A 24120-nucleotide genomic window follows, 5' to 3' on the forward strand; every position below is an offset into this window, starting at 1 on the left:
GAGTGGCTTCCGTGTGACTTTTTACACAAGGGCTTCTCAATGCCAGCGGCTAGAGATAATGTTACAACGGATGACAGTGTACAAAGGGTTGGGAAATGGCAGGACAAAGGCATGAATCAATAAAGATCATGAGATAAGTTCTATGCATTACATGTACATCATCTATTTATTTAAGGTTAGTATATTACAATTATGAAACTTCTCTATGCCTTATGCTTAGTTATCTCATTGTCCCTGACAACCTCATAAAACTTACGGTGCTGGAATCAGAATATGAGCCATGATAAAAACATTGTCTATGGCTATGTCTAGATTCCAGGGATTTGTTTACAGAAATTTTTATCAGAAGATATCTTCTAACAAAACTTCTGTCGACAGATTGTGGCCAAACTGCCATGTGGATCACAAGAGCGATCCACTCTGCTGACAGAGTGGCCAGACTTCCCGGAAGCCCTATGGGCAAAACGGCCAACCAGAAGCACAGCAGACAGGGCTGCACAGTGTCCGGGAAGCCCTGTCTGTTGAGAGAAGGTCCCCCGGAATATCCAGACTGACTTCCTGTCAATAGATCTCTGTCAACACAGGAATTGTTCTTCATGGGGAGTGGGGTACCGCTGTTGACAAAAATGCAGTGTTCTGTCAACTTACTGTTGACATAATGCCTGGGGAATCTGGATGCTCTGTGGGTTTTTCACAGCTGTTTTGCTGACAAAACCCTCTAGTGTAGACAAAACCTATGAATGGTACAGAGGCAAGTCACTAAACTGTGGAAACTAAGTATTCTTTCCTTTTCTTGTGCCCATTATTGACACACACAGGTAATGACTGCATTCAAGTCCTTTGCGTTTGTATTTTCTGAAAAGCCAGGATAGTAAATTGCAGATATTAGGCTTTATAATTAATATACCCTGGTCATGCATATGATAGTGCGTGCTTCCTTCAAAGTTGTTGGCAGAGTCAGGTAGACATCACTGAATTGGTCATACTCTGATCATATGCATAAGGTTGTCTTTAGCTACTAAAAGAGCTAGAAATTCCATTGTTAATACAAGGTAAGATTCTAGCATACAATGTGGGCAGCCTCCAGGGAAAACTGCTGGTTCACTAAATCAGGTCAGATCAAACTTGGATTTAAACATAGTCTATGGAGTGCAAGCAATCATGACAGTATGTAGAAATGCTTTTTTTGAGCCCTGATTATCCTTGCATATCTGCAGGTAACTGCATCTATGGATGTGGATAGCCACAGCTCATTTTTGCAGATATAGATACGGATACAAATTTTGTATTCAAGGCTTTTGAGGCCTTGCCATAGCAAAATACTTAAGTGAATGCTTAATTATTCAGTGGGACCTTTAGTGTACTCTGTTAAGCATGTGTTTAGGCCTTTGTTGACTGCATGAACATATGGATTATTTTAACTGCCTTAATTGTCCATCTACTGATGTGCGACTACTTATTGACTCCTAGGAAGCGGGGCAGCCCTGTACAAACAGTGAGCAGATCAGAAGATGTGCAAATATGACAATTTGGCTTCAGCTCTTGTTGTTATTGAAACATTCTTTTCTCTGTCCGTACAGGTGAAGTGCGATCATTACTGGCCCCTGGACCAGGATTCCTTGTATTATGGAGACCTGATAGTTGAGATGCTGTCTGAGTCAGTGCTTCCAGAATGGACAATAAGGGAGTTTAAAATCTGTAGTGTATGTTAATTTTCTTTTCTTTTCTTTTCTTTTTGAATTCTGTTAGGGTAACAGAATGATTAAACCTCACACACCCTGATTGCTCTCCAGTGACCTACTCCCTGGTGCCAACTGCAAGAGAGCATGGTGTTCACTACAAAGACCTGGGGTGTTAGAACATCTGCCTCTGAACTGTTCTGATTATCCCCATTTCTCTGATCTGACAGGAAGAGCAGCTTGACTCAAAGAGGCTCATTCGTCACTTTCATTACACAGTGTGGCCAGACCATGGAGTTCCAGAGACCACCCAGTCCCTGATTCAGTTTGTAAGAACTGTAAGGGATTATATCAACAGGACTCCAGACACTGGACCAACCATTGTGCACTGCAGGTATAAATGAAAGCAAGAAGTCATTGGTTCAGGAGTTTTATAACATATACGCAAAAGATCTCTGAGGTTGATGGCTGTCAGGGGATCATTTTTGCTTAAACATCTGAAGCCACAGTCTTTAATAGACAGGTCGCGGGCTAACTGGATGAGACCAGTGTTTGACACACATGGCTGCAACCTGGGAGATGCTGGGTGCTCAACTAGTGCCAGTGAATAATGGTCCTTAGAAAGTCGTCTCCAGAAAGGAGCACTGGCGCACAGTCCTGGGCACGCCTGCTGTTCCAGGGGAACTCTCAGCTGCAGCCCTGTGGGAGATTTTTAAATCTCCTTTCTGCTGCTGGCTCAGGCCCAAAGTCTCATTACCCCCTTTTTAATGATGAAAAAGTGAGGCATAATTAGGGGTGAATCCCAACTGCAAATGTGTGTCCAGGTCTTTGTAGATGTTTAAGGCCAGAAGGGGCCATTGTCACCATTTAGTTTGACCCCCTGTGTAACACAGGCCAAAGAACCTCACCCCCACACTCAAAGCTTTGTTGGTTAACTACAAAATTTGGGTCCATATTCAGGGTCATAGTCTGGACCTACAGGTTTGTCTCTAGAAAGAACACAGCTTTAAAGGCTCCTTAAATGCCAATTTGGATATATTGAACTATCAGCCTCATTTGATCCATAGTGACAAACAGGGATAGAAAATATCCCCATTAGCTCTTCCATGACTCCAAACCAAAGAAGTACCTCCACTGTAAATGGTTGCCATTTGGAACCTGGGAGCTGGCACCTGACTAGCAGTGAGCCCAAAGCCTGCCATGGAGCAAGATCAATGCAAACCTGTCCCTGGCCTGGGTGACATTTAAAAATGGAGAGAGCTCTGACCTGCTGGGTTCGTATTTGCCATCTCTTTCCAGTGCTGGTGTTGGCAGGACGGGCACGTTCATTGCACTGGATCGCATCCTTCAGCAGCTAGACTCCAAGGACTCAGTGGATATTTATGGATCAGTGCATGATCTAAGGCTTCACAGGGTTCACATGGTTCAGACAGAGGTAAGCTTTGAATATGGTGTAGAATGACACGTCTTCATGATAATAACAGTAATTGGCACACAGTGTGTTTCTTCTGGGGATCTCAAAACACTTCACAATTCATACTTAAGCCTCGTGGCACCATTGTGAACCGGCACGAGAGCACTGAGGACCTGATCAAATTCCTGTTAAAGTTAGGGGGAATTTTTTGTCATTGTCTTCCATGAAGCTGGATCAGGCCCTTATATATCAGGTGTTACACATTTCTATAGCCTGGTCGGGCTCAGGGAGGGGTTCTTCCTGCTCCAGATCAGTGAGGAGCCAATCCAACTCACTGTACTATTGTGTATGTGGGATCAATCTCAACTGCTCTAGTCCCAGGACTCAGGCCTGTGATCAGGTCAAGGTACCAGTCAGAGAAGCTCAAGCAAATAGTTCACCATGTGGGCCCAGGCTCTGTCTCAGGGAGGGGCAGCAAAGGAGTCCAGAGTAGGGGCCTAGGCCCTAGCACAGCAAAGGGCCGACAAACACAGGAGTGTGTCTCTGGTATTGAGATGGAGAGACTGCCACCTATAGATTGGGGGGCACAGACCCGCCCACTCCACTGAGCCGTGGCCCAGGGCCTTACCAGTGGCAGAGTGGTCTGCTTCTGGTGTCAGCAGGGATCCAGACTGCAACACACTAACTCAGCTATCCTTGGGCCATGTCCAAACTCCTCCTTGGATCATACCTTACTGGGTAGCAGGTTAGGTTCCTCTGGGTTTGGGTAGAGCTCTGTCCCAGCTGGTAGCTTTTACTCTGTTAGGTCGAGCTGTGGGCCCAGCAGTCCAGGCCAGTTTTCTGCCTCTTTCAGGGCTGGGTTAGCCTCCCAGCCTGAAAGCTCAGGACCAGTGTCTAGCTCGTCCGGTGTCTGGGGCTCAACTGAGCTCCTGCACTCTGCTTTTATACTTCCTGTCCTGCCCCCTGGCTTCTGGTCAGGTGACAAACAGGTGTGGGGCTCCACCCACCAGGGCTTATGGAGGGGTTCTTCCCCTTCCAGATCAGTGAGGGGCCAATCCACCTTACTCCAATATCTTAGAAATGTCTCAGACAGACTTCTCGGAAGTCACCCACCACTGAACTGCAGTCTTCCCATGGAATGTGATGTTGAGACCTTTAACTGCTCGTTGCACTGGACTTACAGAGTTAAATTAATCACTTGGAAGGCAGGGAAGTAACATAAGCATTTAAATATATCAGGAATGGCCATAAAGGTAAGAAACAATGGAGAATGGAGACAATTATTCAATTGTTTATCATTTTAAAACTGTAGCACTCTGCCCTTGCAGCTGTGTGGTGTCCTTGTACTTGCTGGGCTGATGTGTCCATCTTCCATTATGCTGTTGGGAAGAAGATCAATCTTTTCCTAACACATTAAGCTGAAGGGAAGGCATCTATTCTCTTAGCACAGGACAAATACATATTTAATGCTTTTAAAGGTGCAGGAAAACCACTTTCAGAGAATGGTGGCTAAACACTTAGGGACTAATCTAATAACAGAGTAATGGAGGCACCTTGGACGTTGTCTCTGTGGAACATTTTAATAGAGAAATCTGAGTAGCTTCGCTGGGCTGCAGCCTGACACCAGCGTAGATCTTTGTTGCAATTTGGAGGTTAGGTAGTGGGGGCTCAGTTTGCTGATGTCCACAGAAGTCACACGTGGGTTTGGTGTGGTCCTGCATTTTATTTTGGTGCCCTCTGAATCACTGAAGAGCTCTAGTTTGTTTGCACAGAGTTTCCCAAAGTGAGATTGTCAGTCCTCAGTGTCAGCCCGTAAAGTCCCACTCAGATGTCCTACCCGGGCAAAATCTCTGACAGACATGGGGAAAACTCATATATTATGCTTTGGAAACAACCCCCAACAGCTGCCACCACTGCTTTCATGTTATCCTGAGCCCTTGCGGTTATGGCTCGAGTCTGACCCGAGCCCATGAAGCAGACGGCCTCGGTACCGCACAGTGAGAGTCCCCCCTCAAAACAACCCCAGAGGTAAAATCACAGTAAAAATAAAAACTGAACTGAGCCCAGATTAATAAACTGACCCTTTCCTTTCCCTCGCCTTCCAACTCTAGGGAACACATCCAGCGCAGGAAGTTCTAACAAACCTTTTAAAAATGATTTTCTTCTCCCTGGATTGAAGGTATCCCTTGTTCCTGGGGTGGAGGTAACTACGACAAGGGTTGTGTTTCACAAGCTACTTTGGGGAAGTGCTGGAGCTCTAGGCTCCACTGAACCCGAGGTGTCTGGTAGGACCCAGATACATGACTTGTAGCTCCATTAAAAGAACTTCCAAAATCTACTTCTGTATTCGCACCCAATAAAAAAGACATGTTCACCTTTTTATTTGGGAGTGCGTAGGCTCAGGAGGCTGGGCAGGTGGCAGGGATCACTCTCCTGTTTGTATTGAAGTAGCACTTGGAGCCCCAGTTGTGGAGCAGGGCCTCATTGTGCTTCGCTCTGAAAGGACATGGAATGAAAAAACAGTGCCTGCCTGAGAGGTAAATTGTAAACTCTTTTAGACAATAGACAACTGGTTCAGACTGGCAGGGGAGCACAAGGAACCAGTGACATAATGGTTAGCACCCTAGGCAGTGGTCTCAACAGTTGCATAATTGGCAGGGTATTGCTGCCCCATTTCATTCACAGTATCCGCGAACTGAAGATGCTGTTCCCAATGAATAAGGTGGGGGTTGTGTTCCCCGGAGACAGCCAGTTTTGTAATTTTCCTAGAGAGAGCATAGCAGAGAAAGTACAGAGCAACAATTAAACTTACTATGCAAATGAACAGAAATTGTTCAAAAAAATGTATGTTCCATGGGGTTGGGGGTGGGGGCGGAGAATGACACCTTTAAAGCAAAATAAAATTAAGAGCAAGAGCCTAAGTATAAGCAGGCATTCATTAATGGTGCCTAGTCTATGGGTACTGTCCTACGTTTGTCATGTGAGGCTAGTGGCCCTCGCCCTATGAAAATGGCAAGGTGTAGGGAATTAGCAGCTTATGCACAAGCAAATATAACATGGGTGAACAGCAGATCATATCAGATCCTGTCCACACTGGTCAAGAACAATACCATAACTCCTTTCTAGTAAACTATTCAAACACCCTCCTAAGGAAGGAGACAACGCTGTTCACTTGGCCCATATTGACAGGTGCTAACCTGGCTGGAAAATTTAGGAGGTCACAGGCAATTTCATAGTCTAATAAACAAGTTCCTGTCAGCACTGATGAGGGACAGAACACTGACACTTTCTAGTAAAAACAAACTATCCTTATTTTAATACAGTAAGTTCTTTTGTATCCAGCAGTCCTGAGACTGGGAGGTTGCCAGATATTCAAATATTCTCGATAACAGGGAGGTATACCTGGTAATGCATAACACTAAAGAAAAACAAGAGTAAATAAAAAGAAACATACAAATGTATGCAAAGTATTTCATTTACCAACAACAGCAGTATGGTACACTGTAAACTTATACTGTATTTTCTGTGTTTATTTGTATTTACTTTCACTATACTGTACTTATGGGAAACATAACTAAAATGTACTGATGGTTCAAATGCTGGTTACCTGAGAGTTCCAGATGATAGAATGCCAGATATGAAATAGTTTACTGTATAACTTATTAGAAAAGAATCCCACAAGCTTTCCTTATCCAGTATAAACAGGACCGACCTGCACTCCTGAGCACATCCAACTCTTGTTACCAGGAAGGTAGAAAAACAACCTTCACTAAGGCTTACTTAATTACATTACATGAGGCTTAATATTTTGCATGGGTAGCATCAGGAAAGTGGGAAGCTGCTATAAATATCAGAGTATATAGCACTCAGATGCTCCATGTCACAGGAATTCCTGCTATTTCAAAATTTGTTGAGTTCTGAATCAGAATGAAAATAAATAATTCTGCAATTTCCCATGAAACAACATTTTTTTTTTAAAAAATTCAGTGTTCAGTGCAACAGAAACAGTTCATTTTGATTTCAGTATTTTTTTTCATTATTTAAACAGGATAAAATAAAAGCTATTTCAAAACTTAAAGTTCCCTTTGGTATGGAAAAATTGAAACATTCTATTCCTAATATGTCAAAACAGAACATTTTGACATTTTTTAAAACTGTTTAAAAATGTTTTTCCCAGAAGAAATGTTGATAGTAACATGATCCCCCCAGGAATTATTTTCAAGAAAATGCCATTTTCCCAGTGGAAAAGTGATTAACCATAGAATTTTACAAACCTGCACAAATAAAAGCCTTTTGAAAAGATTGCATTCTCATAACATTGGCTTGATTTACACTAGGGTAGAAAGATGATTTCCAATACACAATTCTAGCTATGCCATTAGCGTAGCTAGAGTCGACATGTCAGAATTGACTTTCTTACCTAATGTAGATCGGGGCTCTTCAGGCTCACGCCGACATCTTGTTGCGTGGAGTACCAGGGTTGATAGCCAAGCTCAGAGAGATTGGTTTTGCCGCATCTTAACACATGCAACAAAATCGAACTCCTGATCAACCACAGTGCGGTCAATCATCAGGTAAGTGTAGACTCACCCACTGGCATGGTGTTTTCTCTGTCTTGGAACAAAGGTGTTTCAAAACACTCCATGTGTTAGCATTCAGCTGCATCTGAGTGTAAGACTATCTTAACTCCTTTGCAGATTTCACTCATTTCTGACAACTCCCTCCTTCTTTTCCAGTGTCAATATGTCTATTTACATCAGTGTGTGAGAGACGTGTTAAGAGCAAGAAAGCTACGCAGTGAACAAGAAAATCCCTTGTTTCCAATATATGAAAATGTGAATCCAGAGTATCACAGAGGTAGGGACAAAGATGCTGAATTGTACCACATTTCAAATTCACAATTCAATGCCCTGGGCAAAATTGCATTATCTCTTGCTTGGGTTGTTGTAATCTCCTATTAGACTTTCTCTCTTCACATCTCTTCTCCCTTGGACTCTACCCAAAATACTGGTGCTACAGTTGTCTTCCTGTCTTGTCACTCTGGCCACTTCATTCTCTTCATTCTCTTATCCAGCGGCTTCCCCATTAAATCCCAGCTGCACCAGTATCTTCCGTGAGCTCGTTTCCTCCTCCACCACTCACTCACACCTTATATACCTCCCCGTGCTGGCACCTTACTCCTCCCTTTACCTTGTCTTCACACTCTTGCTCTTTCACACGACTAAGCTGTCCCCTGTGATGGGAACAGCATCCAAGCCTTTCTTCTCCCCATTAAAACTCACACCTCCCAAAAATATTTGCTTCCTCCTTCACTTTGCCAACTGTCTCTTCCTGGTTTCCCTTGCATGTTCTTACCTCACATCTCACATTTGTTTGATCTGTTTTACTTATAAGCTTGTAGGGAGAAAGAATATGTTTTTTGTTCATGACACACCGTCAGAAACTGTAGCAAGGAAAGTTTAGGCTGGACATCAGGAAAAATTTCCTAGCTGTCAGGGTGCTTAATTACTGGAATAAACTGCCCAGTGGTTGCAGAACCTGCATCATTGGAGTTATTTAAGAACAGGTTACATAAATACCTAACAGGGCTGATATAGATGGTGCTTGGTCCTACCTTGAGAGCAGGGGACTGGACTTACTGACCTCTTGAGGTCCCTTCCAGTTCTAGTAGTCTGTGATTCTATATTTTCAGTGCAACACATGAGATTCTGACCAGTAATAAGTGACATTATTTGCTTTCCATCATTGATGACTTATCTTCAAAGCCTTTCTCCTTTTCCAAGTGGAAAAGAATTTTTGGTGATTAGATTCTCATCTTCACACATGAGAGGCCAAGGAGTGAAATAACAGGAGTTGTAAAACTCATGACCAGTGTTCCCAGTAAGCTGCGCACTTGGACGGTCACCCAAAAGACAATGCTGCCCAGCTGATTAGCAGAGCTCCCACGGCCACCCACTTTCAGCAGCATGTGTTGCTATTGGTGGTATACATCTGCACATGCCTTGGTGAATGTTACAAAATTTATTCTGCATGTGAATGACAAATCCCACTGCTCATGGCTGAAGTGTAATGGCAGAGCAGTGAATGGGAACTTGTTCAGTGACTCCCTCTTGTCATACCAGTCTTGGGACAGTCCTGGTGCTCTGCTACCTCTCCAAGCACCATATGTTTCTGCTGAAGATGAAAATGAAACAGACTGATGATTTTTCTAATCTGTTTTCCTTGTTTTCAGATGCGGTTTATTCGAGGCACTAAGAATGTAACAGACATCTGCTCTTGTGATCAGATCTGTTAAATTTGTATGAGAGAGAGTGTGTGTGTGTGTATGTATGTGTTTCATGCACTATAGCAGTGCCAGACATTTCTTCTGATGCTGTGTATAATTTATTGGTCTGGTGATTTTTTTAAAGATATATAATTTAAGTGTAATAGATATTATTGTATATAATTGTATTTTGGTGTTTTGTAAATATGTATTTTCTATCATTTTTATATAAATATTAAGCTTCAGATAATACTATTTTTCCATACTAAAATTATTAGGAACTTTTCTACATAAACTATTTTAAACTCTATGTCAGAAAGAACTGCTGCGTTTGTAGTAGCTTATATTAGGTTGGCACTTAATATACAAGGAAAATCCATTAAGCATAGCCAGCCTTTTTAGCTGACTCAATGTTCGTGAGATGAAATAGGATACACATTAGATAAAGGATAGTAGTCCCACATAGAAATTCTAAACTTTAAACTGATTGTTTGTGATCTGATCAGAATGGATGAAAGCCAAAATGCCAAGGTACTGCAATGTACCATTTACCTAAAACTCATTAACATCCAATAAAACAGCATCCACTTCCCTCTGAGCAACTGTTTCACTGTAATCTCAATGTTAGTGGAAAACATTAACATAATGTTGCCTTAAAGCTTAATAGAATTTTTCTGTTACTCTGTTGGAAGGTTAGATTTTGATTCAACCTATATAACATAGCCTTAAATGAATGCACACAGCAGCCCAAGACAATAAATAAATTACTCATGCATTCATGCTGACTGACATGCCAACACGTATTTCCACAAAGATGCAAAACCTGGCAATTGTTATCACTTTTTAAAAATAAAGTAATTATCAAGACAGTTTAAAGAATAGGCATGGATGGATAACATCAGACCGCCCTCAAGAGCAGAGAAATTTATAGATGCTGAAGATGGAAACAGTTTTCACAGTAATGGTAACATTTAAGATGCCATTGCTGTTCACTGGAGATCACTTTTCCCTTGAAGATACCGTAATCTGAGCACTCTAATCAATATAACTTGTTTCTTTGGGTTTAAACGCCTCACTTTGAATTAATGGGAAAGGGATTGTTCACTGTTAAAATAAAATGAAAGCTTTATGTGAAGAACAATTGGCCCTAAAGGGGAAAGGAAAGGTTTGGTAGTTCGGCCTGCTTCTTGCTCTCCTCCCAGGCAGGTTGTTTGGAGAAAGCTCAGCCTGCCACAAAAGGCAAAAGTCAAAAATATTTTTTGTTGAGAGGAAGGAGCAGAACTTTTTGGAGAAAAATTTGTTCAAATGAGCCTTTGAGACTGTGAGCTTTCTATGCTTTGGCCTGTCAGTACCCTCACTCCAGGTTACGTAGCCCATAGCATTTAACAGTGTCCCAGCCAGCACTTCAGTACAGCCTCAGCTATGGGGAGAAAACCTCTCCCAGTCCACAGAATTAATTTAAAATCATATATATTCAATGTGAGAAGGTGGACTCTTGCTCCAGGTTCCAGGAAGAGAGAACATCTGCCTTTTTTCATCACCATATGCTAAGCTAGTCCCTCCCTGCTCCATAAAAACCCATGAGAGGGACAGTGCAGAAGATGAGAAAAACACTGCTGCTGCCCTTGCGCAATTTTCCTCAGATCGTTCCACTGAGTGTGGGTTTGGCTGACGGAACGAGCAGGGATTTCTACCCACAAACATTGCAGATCACCCAAATTCCCCTAGAAAGACAGGACCATCCCTGAAATTCTTGTTCCTCCACACCTGCTCTGGAGGACCCCCGCCACCTGCTGCTTACCAGACACCCTTTATACGAAGTTTCACAGTGGCTCCAAAGCGCCAGGCTGCTTTAAAACATGTTGGACAGCTTTGTGTGACAGTTATTCCCTGGTCTTTGGCCCCTGTTCCACTCAGGTGAACCCCAAGGCTCTCTGAGGGCTCTTCATGAGTGCTGAGGAGGAAGAGCATGATGATGATGTGGGGACAGCTGGCGCCACTTCCACAAAGAGAGGGCAAACGCTGTGTGATTGTGGGTAAATCCTCCTCAGGCCCTTGACCCCTTTATTCCTCTCACTGCTGAGCTCTGGCCTGGCCTGGCCTGGCCAAGACGAACAAGGAGGATAGTTTTACTTACACACACACACGAGCTATGAACTAATACAGTTTATGAGAGGCAGTCACCAGCTAGGTGAAGTTTATTCATAAAACCACCACTGGCCGCCCTGATGTGCACTGGAGGTAATTCTCTTCTGCCTCCCTGCTTTTTACTTCCGTGACTGAAGCATGAAGTAACATGCACATTGAAGGAACAGCAAATGTAATAGATAAATCAATCCTTGCTAGCTATTACTCTGTCAATTTTGTTGCTGAGGAAATGAAACCTATTCAGTAATATAGGTTAGGAGGTATGAATCAAGGATTATGAAGAGTGTGAGAGGGAGGGTGTGGTTCATCATTTTTCAAAAGACTATAATCGTATTCCCCTTTTGATTTTAAAAGCTGTTTTACTTCACAGATGCATCCCCGCTTCATGCCTTCATAGAGTATTAATCACCAGCCAAAGCATGCTGTCCTGGCCAGTCTGTTTCCATTTCTTTATGCTAACAGTGCTAGTAGGTCATGAACATTTTTCTCTCCCACCTGTTACAAAATGATGAGCAACCTCAAACACTCTCCTACAGTGCTCTGAAACAGCTAACGTCTCTCTCTAGAGATGCGACATTGCGGGGGTGTGCGCGCATGCCCGCACCCATCCACAGACACACACAGAGGTAGTAGGGGTCATTCTGCTTTCTAGCAAATAAGCTGACATGTTCATATGGAGCCAGTATAATTACGCAGTGAACTCTTTTATCTCCAGCGACCCCAATACCAGGAGGTTGCCATAGATTGAAATATTCTGGATAATAGAGAGGTGCACCTCGCAATGCATAGCACTAAAGAAAAACAAGATGAGCTGTTAAGAAACAAATGAAAATGTATGCAGAGTACTTTATTTACCAACAACAGCTGTATTGTACACTGTAAACTTATACTGTATTTGCTGTATTTATTTGTACTTACTTTCAATACACTGTATTTATGGAAAATGTAACTAAAATTTATTCATGGTTAAAATGGTGGTTATTTGAGCATTCCAGAAGATAGAATGCTGGATATGAAAGAGTTTACTGTTGTGAGAAGAAATAAATGTCATAAAATCTGTAATATTTTGATGCAAGCTGCCAGTTAGTATAATTAATTATACTTACTGTGCCTTGAAGTAGAATGTCAGGACCGATAGGGAATCATTAAACAAGAAGTCTGGTCAATAAGGTCTATAAGGGTAGGTCTACACAGCAAAGACTACCCTAGCATCTGCGCACATGCGCTATTTCAAAATAAGTTTGAAATAGTGGGTGGCTTATTTTGGAATTGGTAGAAACCTCAGTCTACAAGGAATAGCGACTATTTTGAAATAGCTATTTTAAATAGCTGCTGTTAAGACAGGGAATAGGGCCTATTTCGAAATAAGCCACAGTGCATACATTGGTTCTATTTTGAAATAGGCTCTGTGTAAAGACACTATATTTTTAAATGGATTTCTGTGGGCAGCAGTGTTATATTGAAATGAGCTATTTCACAATAGCTCTTCCAGAATAGCTTATTTCAAAATAAGGCTGCTGTGGAGACATACCCTCAAACTATGTCTACACTAGAGAGTTTTTGTAGACAAAACCCTGGTTTTGTTGGTAAAACATGCGGAGCATCCACAGTAAAAATGTGTTCTGTTGACATACTGTCAACAGAACTCGGCATTTTTGTCAACAGCCTTCTGCCTTTCCCGCATGAGGCAGAATGCCTTTCTCGACGGGATCTGTTACCACAAAGCCATGTGGACGATCTGGTCTTCCCTCCCTGCCCATCAACAGACAGAGCTTATGAGTCACTGGGCAGCCCTGTCTGCTGTGCTTCCAGTTGGCCGTTCTGTCAAGAGAATGGCTGGGCAGTCCAGACGCTCTCTGTCAACAGAGGGGATTGACATAGTGATCTGCTTTCATGTGTGGCCACAATCTGTCAACAAAATTTTTGTGGGAAAATCTCTTCCAACAGTAACTTCTGTTGATAGATCACTGTAGTGTAGATGTCGCCTAAGAAACTAAGCCTCTACTGAAGACTTTTATGTGCTGTATGTCTAAGAATTTTCTTTGTGATGTTGCCCAATTGTAAGACTAAAAAGCAGTACTCAATGTTGTTAACCTTTGAGCTAGGATTTGCACCCTTGGGGCCCAATCTTGTGAAAACATCCCCTGCTTCTTTACATGAATAGGTCACTTAGTGTCAATGGAACTATTTACATGAGAAATAACATCTCATGATCCTCATTTGCAGGACTGAGCCCTTAGATAACATGTTTTTGCTTGAAAAGTATTTAATAAAAATTGTGATTGTTTTAGTCACTGAAATATCAATGCAAGGCCTACTACCTATATTTGCAATAACTTTTATGTAACATAGCCGGCGATTTAGTGAAGAGGGCTTTTTTATTACAGCTGCGTCATCAAACTAAACGAGTGCAATAGATGCACTGTGAAGATGTCAAGGAAGTGCGACTTTATAAATTGTAGCTGCTGCTATAAGTATTTATATGGCTTAAATGTGTTGTTTGGTAAGTGCCTGCCGAAACAGTACTCTTTAGGCTGCTGCATAAAGAATTTCCCTTCATCTGTAGTGCCCATAAGGGCAGCTTTGTGTTCAGATTACATTGTATGCCATATAATTGGTGCTCTGTCTTGGAAAGAAAAGCCCTGAAACAACAGACAACAAAATCAAAGTACAATTCAAAGTTAATGATATTCCTCAGCTCAGTGGCAATGGCCTGAGAGTTATCATCTGGGAAAAGGTGTGTGTGTGAGGAGTGATCTGTGGTGACTTGCCCAAGGGCCATATATCGTAGCTACTCACACACAGTACTGAGATGTGGCCTACAGCAACTGCATGTCCTTGGGTGCTATGCACCAGCTCTAACTAGTGTGGCTCACAACTGCATACAATTATTTGCCTTTTGGTCAGTGCTTCGAGGATATTCAGTTGCATGGATAGGCCGTAGCATAAGATGACAGCCATTTTTTGATGCTCCTGTGACCAGCCTCAACCATCTGCGCACTGCATTCTGGGCTGTGGTGTCCCTGGAAGATCCATCTCAGAATGAAAATGAGTGTTATTAACAGGCACTGTGTGACCTGTTGTCTTGTGACTATCCTGTCTTGCTGATATTGTCAAACTCCTGTGGCATCACAATGCCCAAAGAAAGGCTGCTTATTACTCATGACTTAGCAAATCAATAAACTAGATAAGACTGAGCTTGTTGGACAACTGTAGCAGAAAATACATACAACTATGGGACTAGCTGGTATACAGTATCAGTAATGCTGCATGAGTAATTTGCAGGCTGGCTTTTTTTTGTTTTAGTTTGGAAGCTAAAGCCATATAGTAAGACAAGTCAGGTCGCTGACTATGTAGTGCTTTCAAATGGCACACTATTTTACGTTGCTAAACAATTTTTTTAAAGCCAGATTGTATTAATTCTTTGCCTGGCTAAAGTTTCAGAAAAATGCAGGTATCATTCCATTTTCTATAATTATTCATATTTGTGTTTCCCACAAGCACTAGGTGAGCACAGAGCTATGCTAGTATTGTTTGTTTAATTTATATATACTTTTATATTTGTAATGCCAGTCTACAAAGCAGATATAGTTGAGTGTATCTTACACATTGTTCATGAATAAAACAGTTCATTTACACTCATGTTCTCGTCTTCTATTCAACTGTTTTTGCGGTGTGGATTTGTGTTGTCCTGCCGTTCCGGGACCTGGTCATGAGTGAGTTTGATTTTTTAATAAGACAGTCCTGAGAGAGCACTAAATTCATCAATGACGGCTGCCTTAAATTTTTCTGCTGGACCGTGTGCTAGTGAGAGCAGTGTACATGCTATCGGATATTGAGTGGTGGTTGCTTTGTGTTCTCATATTCTTTTCCCTTGTCCTTTAGTACCCAAGATGCCTCGTTCTGAGCCATTGTTGGTTTTCAGTGGTAGTGTGTGGCTCAAGAGTGCCTGTTAATTCACAGACATGCCACAAGGCACCAGAACCAGTTAGAACAGGGCCTCAGCTGGTGTAAATGGGCATCACTCCATTAACGAGAGTAACACGGTGCAAGCTTACACCAGAATTTGACCCTGGCCAGTTAATAAATAGCTTTTTCTCCTTCAAAGACATTATTTCACTTGTGGGCCTAATATTACTAATTCAGTCAAACAAGTATTTAAACTATGTTGGCCTGTAGGTGCCATTTGCTGTTCAGAACAGGCTGTTCTGCTCATTTAAAGGGACTGTTAATATTTGTCCACCATTCGGCGTTCAGCCACGCCTGTGAAGCAACTGTGGCACTTGATGCAGGGGGTGTGACTGCCTGCTTGTGGAGCTGAACTTGTACTGACTCTCCTTGAACTAGCTCACTGACAATAGCAGCGTGGCCCAGGCATGGGCACTGACTTCCTGGGCTAGTGGCTGTCCCATGCACAAACTCACCTCCCACTGCCGTCATCCTGCAGTTGGGGGAAGGAGGCGAGAGTCCAGGCAACTGTAACCTGCGCTACTGCAGCTAAACAGTTAAAACCTCTGTTTCCAACAGTGAGCGCTACCCCAACCATTTCTGCCTGCGATGGATCTGGACACCCGCCCACCCCCTTGCCCCAAGCGTAGGAGAAGCCAGAGGTGATGTGTGGTGAGGACTAAACAGCAGCTACAAGTGCCATGCTTGCTGTAACAGGCTCACCTCCCAATCAGAGTCTGGGCTGAACACCCCCCCCCACCAAACGCTCACACTAAGACAAGTGGGAAGAGGCACTGTGAGCCAGCGCTTGGCAGAGTTCCCTGATGTAGCAGAAAGGAGTAAAACAGTTACCTTTGGTCACTGGGTTTCAAACTGTGGTCCAAGGACCACTATTGAGTCAGGCCACTTTGCAGGTGGGCCACAAGGCTCAGGGCTCACCCCCCCCCCGCCCCCAGCAGCCCCACAGAGTGCTTTTATCCAGGGAGGCTCTTCCCAGCACTAGAGTCCTTCTGTGGAGAGGGAGCAACCCCAAGCCCATGGTCCTGATCAGGCTGGCCAGGGTGCGAGAGCAGCACCACTCCCCTTACAGTCTCAACTTCCCCACACTTGGCATCCCCCCCCCCCCCCCCCCGCCACTACTCCTCCAGTGATGTGGTGGTGCGGGGGGCAGAGCAGGACAAGACAGGGACACCCAGCACCACCCCTTTGCCAGGAGGTGCTGCAGACCCAAGATGGGGATTAGGGGGCCAGGCCCAGGACTGGACAGTCAAGTCCAGGTCACGTTGTGGGCAGCCTGCAAAAGGGCCGCAACCTGAGCCTGGTGGGGGCCGTTCTGAGCAGCCTGAGGGCAAGCAGACAGAATGGCCTCCATCATGGATCCCAGCATGACTGGGGGATGACTGGCAGCTCCCTGAATGCCCTTCAGTCCAAGGCTCCCCCCATTGCTCCCCAGTGTCCCATCGCTCCAGGGCCTTCCCACTGCCCTCCGATGTCCTGTTTCACTGGGGACCCCCTGCACACTCACCCCCGATTTCCTCTCACACCAGGGCCCCTTCACTGCACCCCAATTTCCTCTCCCCACCACCACATTCCAGGGACCAACCCCCTCCACCCCCAACAACCACCACCTGATATCCCCTGTCCTCCCCCAGCTCCAGTAGTTGCTCTCAGCTCTGCTTCAGTTCCCCCGCACCACCCCCTTGTCCCAGTATTTCACCCCACACACTGTGCCCCGACGTCCAAGCACTGGGCCCTCATTCCAGGACCACCCCCCCCCGCATGATGTGCCACTCTCCCTGCCACCTTCCTGCTATGCCAATTTCTGCTCCCTCCCCCCAGCTCCAGTGAGCACCCCCCCCCACTGTGCCCCAATTTCCCCCAACCCCCCCCATGCCAGGGACCAACTCACTAGCCTCAGTTTGTTCCTGTGTCCATCCTCCTGGCTGTACACCCACCCCACCCCCAACTCACACCTGCACCCTTCCACCCTGCCAGACCCCGCCCCCCCCGCAACGTAGCCTGCTCCCATCTCCTCCCTCCCAGCCAGTCCAGCAGCCCACCTCCTACCCAGCCCCACTCCCCAGCCCCCAGTCACTGGCAGCTCCTCCCACATACTGAGCCCCCTCCTCATTTTGAAAACACAAAATCTACTCCCGCCAGTGCCCCCCCACCCAGGAGCTCATCTAGCTGGTGGGAAGCCTTAAAGCATGGTCTGCCTTACGCCTCTCCCCACTCCATTGTGGGGCTGGAGCACCAGGGGAGTGAAGTAGCTTAGTTGTGGGGGGGGGCCCACATCAGTGAGGGTGGGACTGTGCGGCCCCTCCATAAGGAGGCCCAAGTTGTCCTTGTTTGAACCTGTTGCCCTGCCCTCCCCCACCCCACCCTGACCACCATTCCGGCCCAGTGTTCTAACCCCTGGACTATTAGGTGTAAGCAGGGGAAGGGCTCTTCCTGCATGGGGCACGAGCCCATGGCAATGCACTGAGCATACCAACCTCATTGGACCCTTGTGGCTTTTACTGAGTTGAAGGCACCTGCTGCATCGTATGTGAGGAAGGCAGAGCTCAGGGACTCAGGCAGCTGTGTGCACATGCCCACTCAGAAATTTATGCTCCCCGGGGCTGTGACTGACAGGTATGTCGGCATCTACAGAGCTAGACACTGGCTAATCAGAGAGCTTGTACCGCTAAATTGTGGATTTAGGTGCCTAAATCACAGCTTGGAGCACAGAGCCCTTCTGTGTAGAGTTATTGGGCTCGCGGTGCCCTTGAGTCACAGAGCCCATTCCCAACTCTCTCCATCTCTCGTAAGTGTGGAGGTAGTTGCCATGGCTCTGTGCTCTGGAAAAAGCAGGAGCTCCCTGAGCTGTGTCACTGTAGCCTGGTCCTCCCTGCACAGTAGAACAACTAGAGGTAAACACAGAGCTATTTAAGTGATTCACTCGAGTAAGCTGTAGTTGCCTTCAGGTAACCAGACAGCAAGTGTGAAAAATCGGGCTCGGGAGAGGAGGTAATATAAGACAAAGCCTCAACTATCTGGACTGGTCCTATGAAATCAGAACAACTGATCAGCTGCTGACACAGGAATTGAATCTACTCCCTCTGCAGCCTAGGCCACTTGCCTGTCTGCTTGGCCGTGCTTCCTGCCAGTTGCAGATGGTAAGCATTAAAGACCTTCAATGGACATGGGCGTAGTGCAAGACTAGGAAGGCTAGAAAAAGCGAGCTTGTTGTTAGGGAAGCCTCTCCTGCAGGAGGAGAAAACACCAAGGAAACAAAAATGGATGGCTTCTAGAATAAGCCTGTAGGAGAGAAGCCCAGAAAAGGAATGAGTAGAGAAGGTACACGGCTGGTATTTTGGTTGCATTCACCTGCATTTTCACAGAGCTGGGGCTTGTGGGATAGGGCTGAAGAGCAGGAGTCACTTAGATACAACTTAACTGAGAATGTGAATAAATAAAATTATCTGTGACACACTACCCAGTGGCCCAGGAGAATGTGGTCTGACTCAGTCTCAGCACAGACTTTGATTGTGGCATCACCAATAAAACTCCAATGCAATGACCACATGCCATTGAGCTGTGATGGTCTTTCTGTTGAAGTGAATAGCAAAACTGCCTTTGGGTTCTGTGGGTGTAGAATTGTGTCCTTAATTGGTAACCAGAAAATGGAAGACACTAGTTTTTTTCAATAAAAGTCCCTAGTGTATACAACTATTGTGTACATACATATTTGTTTGTATCATGGTAGGCTCCAAAAATAAGTCTGAGGCCCCACTGGGCTAGCCAATGTACACACAGCTAGTGGGAGACAGTTCCTGCCCCGCAGAGCTTACAATTCAAATAGGCAAGACAGCCACAAACTTGGAGAAAGAGACTGTATAATAAATACATGAGGACAACTGGAGTAAGAGGCAGGGGGCGGGGGGAAGACCTCTTCTGTAAAGAATGAAAGCAGCCAATTTTAAAAATACAAGTTGAATAAAGGAGCTTGGCTTCCACCATTGGTGGAGTTGCACCAGTGGCAACACTGGAAATGAAAGAAAAAAGGCTACTTCATTCACAGTAATTTGCATTTACTTTAATCAAAATAGAGAGTGGGAAGTCATGAGGAATTACAGGGTATTGCATGCAAGTGACAACTGGTTATGAGAAGAATACAAAGCTGTCCCGTGAACTGCAAGTCTCAGCACACCTGAGAGACTAAGCAAATTGGTGAAAGGCGGGTGAAGGCCAAAGGTGTTGTCATGAAGCCACCTGTGCCCCTTAGTCCCCAAGTGCACCAAGCCATGGCACATCTGGGACTCTGAGCCAATATAGTTTCAACCACTGATTAGAAACTGCATTTCTGGAAGGACTGCATCATTCAGAGAATTATAATGGCTGATCGACAATTTTGCTCCTGGATCACCAGGTCAAATCCATTTGCATGCACATTCACCATACGCACATGGCTCACAATTTATATATGAAGACAACCATTCCTTTACTGACACCTCCTCATTTTCTTTCCTTTTCTCTTATCTAACTGTGTAATTAAATTGTGCAACTTTGGCAAGTGGTTGGAAACCAGACGGTTTGCAAGATGCTGTACAAAGTAAGGGTGTATTTTAAAGTTTTATTGCAGGCACACACTCCAATCTGCTTGGTAGATGGCCTCTGGAATTCCTTGCTTATTAAAGGCTGTGTGAGTAATGGTTGTCTGCTAGTGAAATCTATTAGCCCTTTAGCCTCCAATTTGATGTTCATAACTGAATGTTCAATTCCACATTTCACAGAATACTGTTACAATTCTTGGTCTGACAGTACAGAACAAAGCTCCGTGCTTGACTGTTGGCATCCAATGCCTGGCAAATGTCATGACAAAGAAGGAAACTGTTTCTTACTGCAAGAGACCACTGAGCCAAAGGACAACCCCAGGGCTAGTCTGGCAAGGATGGGAAAGGCTCAGCAAGTGGGGGTAAATAATAAGAAGTGGGAGAAGTTACAGTATGGCTTTCAAGGTGAAACTGTATGTTTGTAAGCACATTCCTAAGGGCCTCCACAGGCGCTTAACTTCTGAGGCTGAAATTCTATTAGGAACATAGATTGTAACAACCCTTTTATCATTTGTTTTCTTCAGTGCACAGAGACACTCTGTAGAGCTTTAAATATTACTATTGTGTTGCATACAAACCAGGCCCCGCTCTGAGCTCTTCTGCACATTAGACACGTTCTTTAGATACTTGGGCACTGGCGACGCTCCACTGGGACAGCCACAGCAGGCAAGCCAGTGTAAACCAGTTGCCTGTACCTACCAGCAGTAGAACACCTCGCCAGCTAGACCTAAGCACAAAGGTTAAAATGCTGGTGAGGCAGCCAAGGGTCAAACACTGATGGAGCTGCACGGTGGCGGTACCGGTGAGAAATTAAGTTTCTCCCAGCCACAGCCTAGCAAACTGACCCATTCCTGACATGAAGTGTCTCCACCAGGTCCTCCAGAATCAAGGGTGAGAATACGGACTGATGGGTCAAAGCACCATGGTAGTCCACGAATTTGCACACGTCTACGTCACACTGGCTGAAATGGTGCTGCAAATGGGTCTCTGCCTGTGCTCACTAATTAAAACACTGCCAGTGATTTAGGTGGGGGTCTACTACTGACCACCATGATCACCAGCAGGTCAGTTTCCTAGGACTGATGGAGCTCAGTCAACTTCAGTTTCAGACAGGCTAATGCGCCGAATGCAGCAGGTCTAAACCACGGAGCTAAGTAACAGCAGGTGTTTAGCAAAGGAATAACAGACAAATGTGTGAGTCATACACCGCACGTACCAAAGAGTGTGAGATCAGAAAAGGAAAAGCAGCATTAGGGAAGACAATAAAGGCAAGGGGAGCATGGCTGTCTTCAGTGCCTGCCAGACAGAGAGCCCTCTGTCACTGGTTAGTGTTATGGATGTTGCTGTTTCAAAGTCAAAGCCAGGTAGATATCTGAAGTGCTGTGTTGAACAGGGCTTTGGTGCGGTGTTCTGGAGGTAAGCTGGGCCCTTCAGAAGGCTCAGGGGTTGGGGTATGTAAGTTGCTAAACTGCAGAGGGACAATTCTGCCTTCAAAGCCTACCAGGTAGTGCTCATGTTGCCTGTGACTGCCACAGCTGCAGGCAGCGAGGGGACTGACACACACAAGGCTTCCTATTGCTAAAGGCAGGTTATAGCAAGACGCCTCACAGCCCTGAGCAACCTCTGGGAAGTATCACACAGTAGTTACAAGACCTTCTTAGGCTGAATTTAGGGCTTTCTTAAATGGGGCCAAATCATCAGAATTTCTTTGTGATACACTCATGAATATTAACAACGTTGACATTTGACTTAGAATGCTGCCAGCCCACAAAGAACAATCCTTTCACAGAATTTAAACAGGATCAGTGTTAAACAGATATTTTTGCAAATTTTTAAAATAGAATCACTGATTTGATGTTTGATGCTTTTCTTTTTCCCCTGAGGCATCCGTAAAATCTCAACCATCTTGATAACCAGCCTAGAAAACATAGTTTAAGGAAAGAGGAGCATTAGACAGACGTGGCTGATAGAGAAACAACCTAATGAGGAAGATCACCACTTGTTAGAGAAAGTCTTCGGTGATTAAAAGCTAATTAATGAGACAGAGCTCAGTACCAACGAATGCAGAATGATGACGACTTTGGTAAACCTTTGCCACACCACCCAGTATGCATGTGTCATCAGTGTGATTAAGCAGCAACAGTCAAAGAGAAAAGTATGTGCGTCATTATGAAGGAAGAAAGGAAATAAGACAATTCTCAAACCATATGATTAAAGCTATGTCTACTCTCCAGCAGAAAGTCAATTTTAAGGCACTTAGCTCAGTTTTACAATGTGATATCTTCACTGCGAAAACCATTAGGCTGAGTTTGAGGGGCACGAAGATCAGCTTTCGCACCTTGACCCTCCGATGCAGCGTATTGCCAACTTTGAATTTAAAAGGTCAAATTAATAGTAGTGTACAAACAGTATTACTTTAAATTGATTTTATCGGCCTCCAGAGGTATCCCACAATTCCCAGGATGTGTCCATTCTGGCCGCTTTCACCTCCCCTGCTCTCCAGGTGTACAGGAAGTAGACAACAGGAAGTCTGGCAATTTGAATTAATTTCTTTATGATCGGCATGGTGATCGCATCTAGCCGTGAAAGAGAGCCCCAGCATGGACCCAGCAGGAGAGCCAGGATCTCATTTAGGCTGGCAGGCTAACCACCGACCCACCACACCACATGACACCCTGAGATTCCCTCCTTTTCCTTCTTTCCTGTTTTGCTGGAGAATTATATGGCACAGTCAGCTGGGTGCTCGCACAGCTCTTTTCCTAGTCACATGGAGCCAGTTTGTTCCACTTGGGCAACATGGATACATGGTACAGTCAGCTGGCTGCTCATTTGGGTGCTTCATCTTGTGATTCTTTCCCTAATTTTCCTTCTTTCCCAGTCACATGGGCATCATGGGGGTGATTAGTGGAATGACCTGTTGATACAGTCAGCTGGGTGCTCCTAGAGTACATTCATGCTTCAGCCTTTGAATTCCACCTGTTTGGTGGTTTTTCCCTTGGGATTCCCTACTTTACTTCTTTGTGAATAATATTAAGTCCTTACCTATTCACATACATCCACTTTCTTCCAGTTTGGTGTTCTTTCACTGGGGGAAAACTAGTTGAGCAACCTGTTGACATGGTAAACAGCTGTTGGCAGCTGGGTGCTTGCCCTGGTTCAGTCAGCTGGCACGTACGCTAAGGGTGCTTCACCTTTTAAGTCCATCTGTTTGGTGTTTTTTCACCTGGGATTTTCTACTTTTCTTTCTTTCCACCTGAAAAATGGCCATTTGCTTTCAACAGGAGGGGAATGAGGGCAATGCAGCCTGGGAAGATGTCATCACACATCTACAATCACTTGCAGGGCATTTTTCTACTAAGGTGCAATGGCAAAAAGAAACAGTATGCAACAGGGCTGAAGGAACTGTGGAATAGGTACCCACAATGCTCTGCTGCAACAATTGAAGCTTGACAATTTAGTGGGGATGCACAGAGTTGACTTTGTGAGCAGGTGCAGATACTCATCTTCAACTTTATAAAACCCAGTATTACAAAGTTGACTTTAATAAATTTGACTTTATTTCATAGTGTAGATGTAGCCTAAGAGATGTCATTCAAGATGGCATACGTTATAAAAATCCTATGTTGGCGGCACTCATATAAGCTTGGCATAGGCTCTAAACCATCACATTTATTCTGAAGGTAAAAAGAGAGAAACTTTCTTAAAACTTTGCAGGAACAAAACATTTTGAGTAATTGGTCAGTCAGGCTAATCCTGCTCGGAAATGTTAACTAACTGACTTTGCTTTGTTTCAGTTTTATTCAAAAATGGCTTGTTATTGCTCAAATTTCCTGCATAGTGAAAACTTCTGCACCTACTATAATTGAAGTTATTAATTTCTTTTTGTGAATGGTTTTGGGCCCAATTGATTTCAATGGGAGTTAGAGACCCAGTCCTGAACTTGTGGATGTCAATTGGGAGTTTTCTGGCATTGAGTTCAATAGGAGCAGGAGCAATCATTGTGGATAAGATCCACTGCAATGCAAAGGGACAGTAAAAAGTCTGCACATCACTTATTCTCACCTTAGTCTC

The 24120-nt window shown here is 44.5% G+C and overlaps 1 protein-coding gene across 3 annotated transcripts in view; it reads left to right on the top strand.

Annotated features, from left to right (window-relative positions):
* PTPRB (protein tyrosine phosphatase receptor type B) overlaps positions 1 to 15144 on the top strand; it is a 113810-nt gene extending 98666 nt beyond the window's left edge. For all 3 annotated transcript variants that reach the window (XM_075012866.1, XM_075012875.1, XM_075012885.1), the window contains 5 exons: positions 1581 to 1703; positions 1910 to 2073; positions 2979 to 3114; positions 7830 to 7950; positions 9326 to 15144. In XM_075012866.1, coding sequence (XP_074868967.1) covers positions 1581 to 1703; positions 1910 to 2073; positions 2979 to 3114; positions 7830 to 7950; positions 9326 to 9348 — 567 coding nt within the window. In that variant the 3' untranslated portion in view covers positions 9349 to 15144. The remainder of the gene's footprint in view (positions 1 to 1580; positions 1704 to 1909; positions 2074 to 2978; positions 3115 to 7829; positions 7951 to 9325) is intronic.
* The last annotated feature ends 8976 nt before the right edge of the window (positions 15145 to 24120 follow it).

The sequence above is a fragment of the Carettochelys insculpta genome, chromosome 1 (genome assembly GCF_033958435.1).
Source record: "Carettochelys insculpta isolate YL-2023 chromosome 1, ASM3395843v1, whole genome shotgun sequence".
In the NCBI taxonomy this organism is placed as follows: Eukaryota; Metazoa; Chordata; order Testudines; family Carettochelyidae; genus Carettochelys; species Carettochelys insculpta.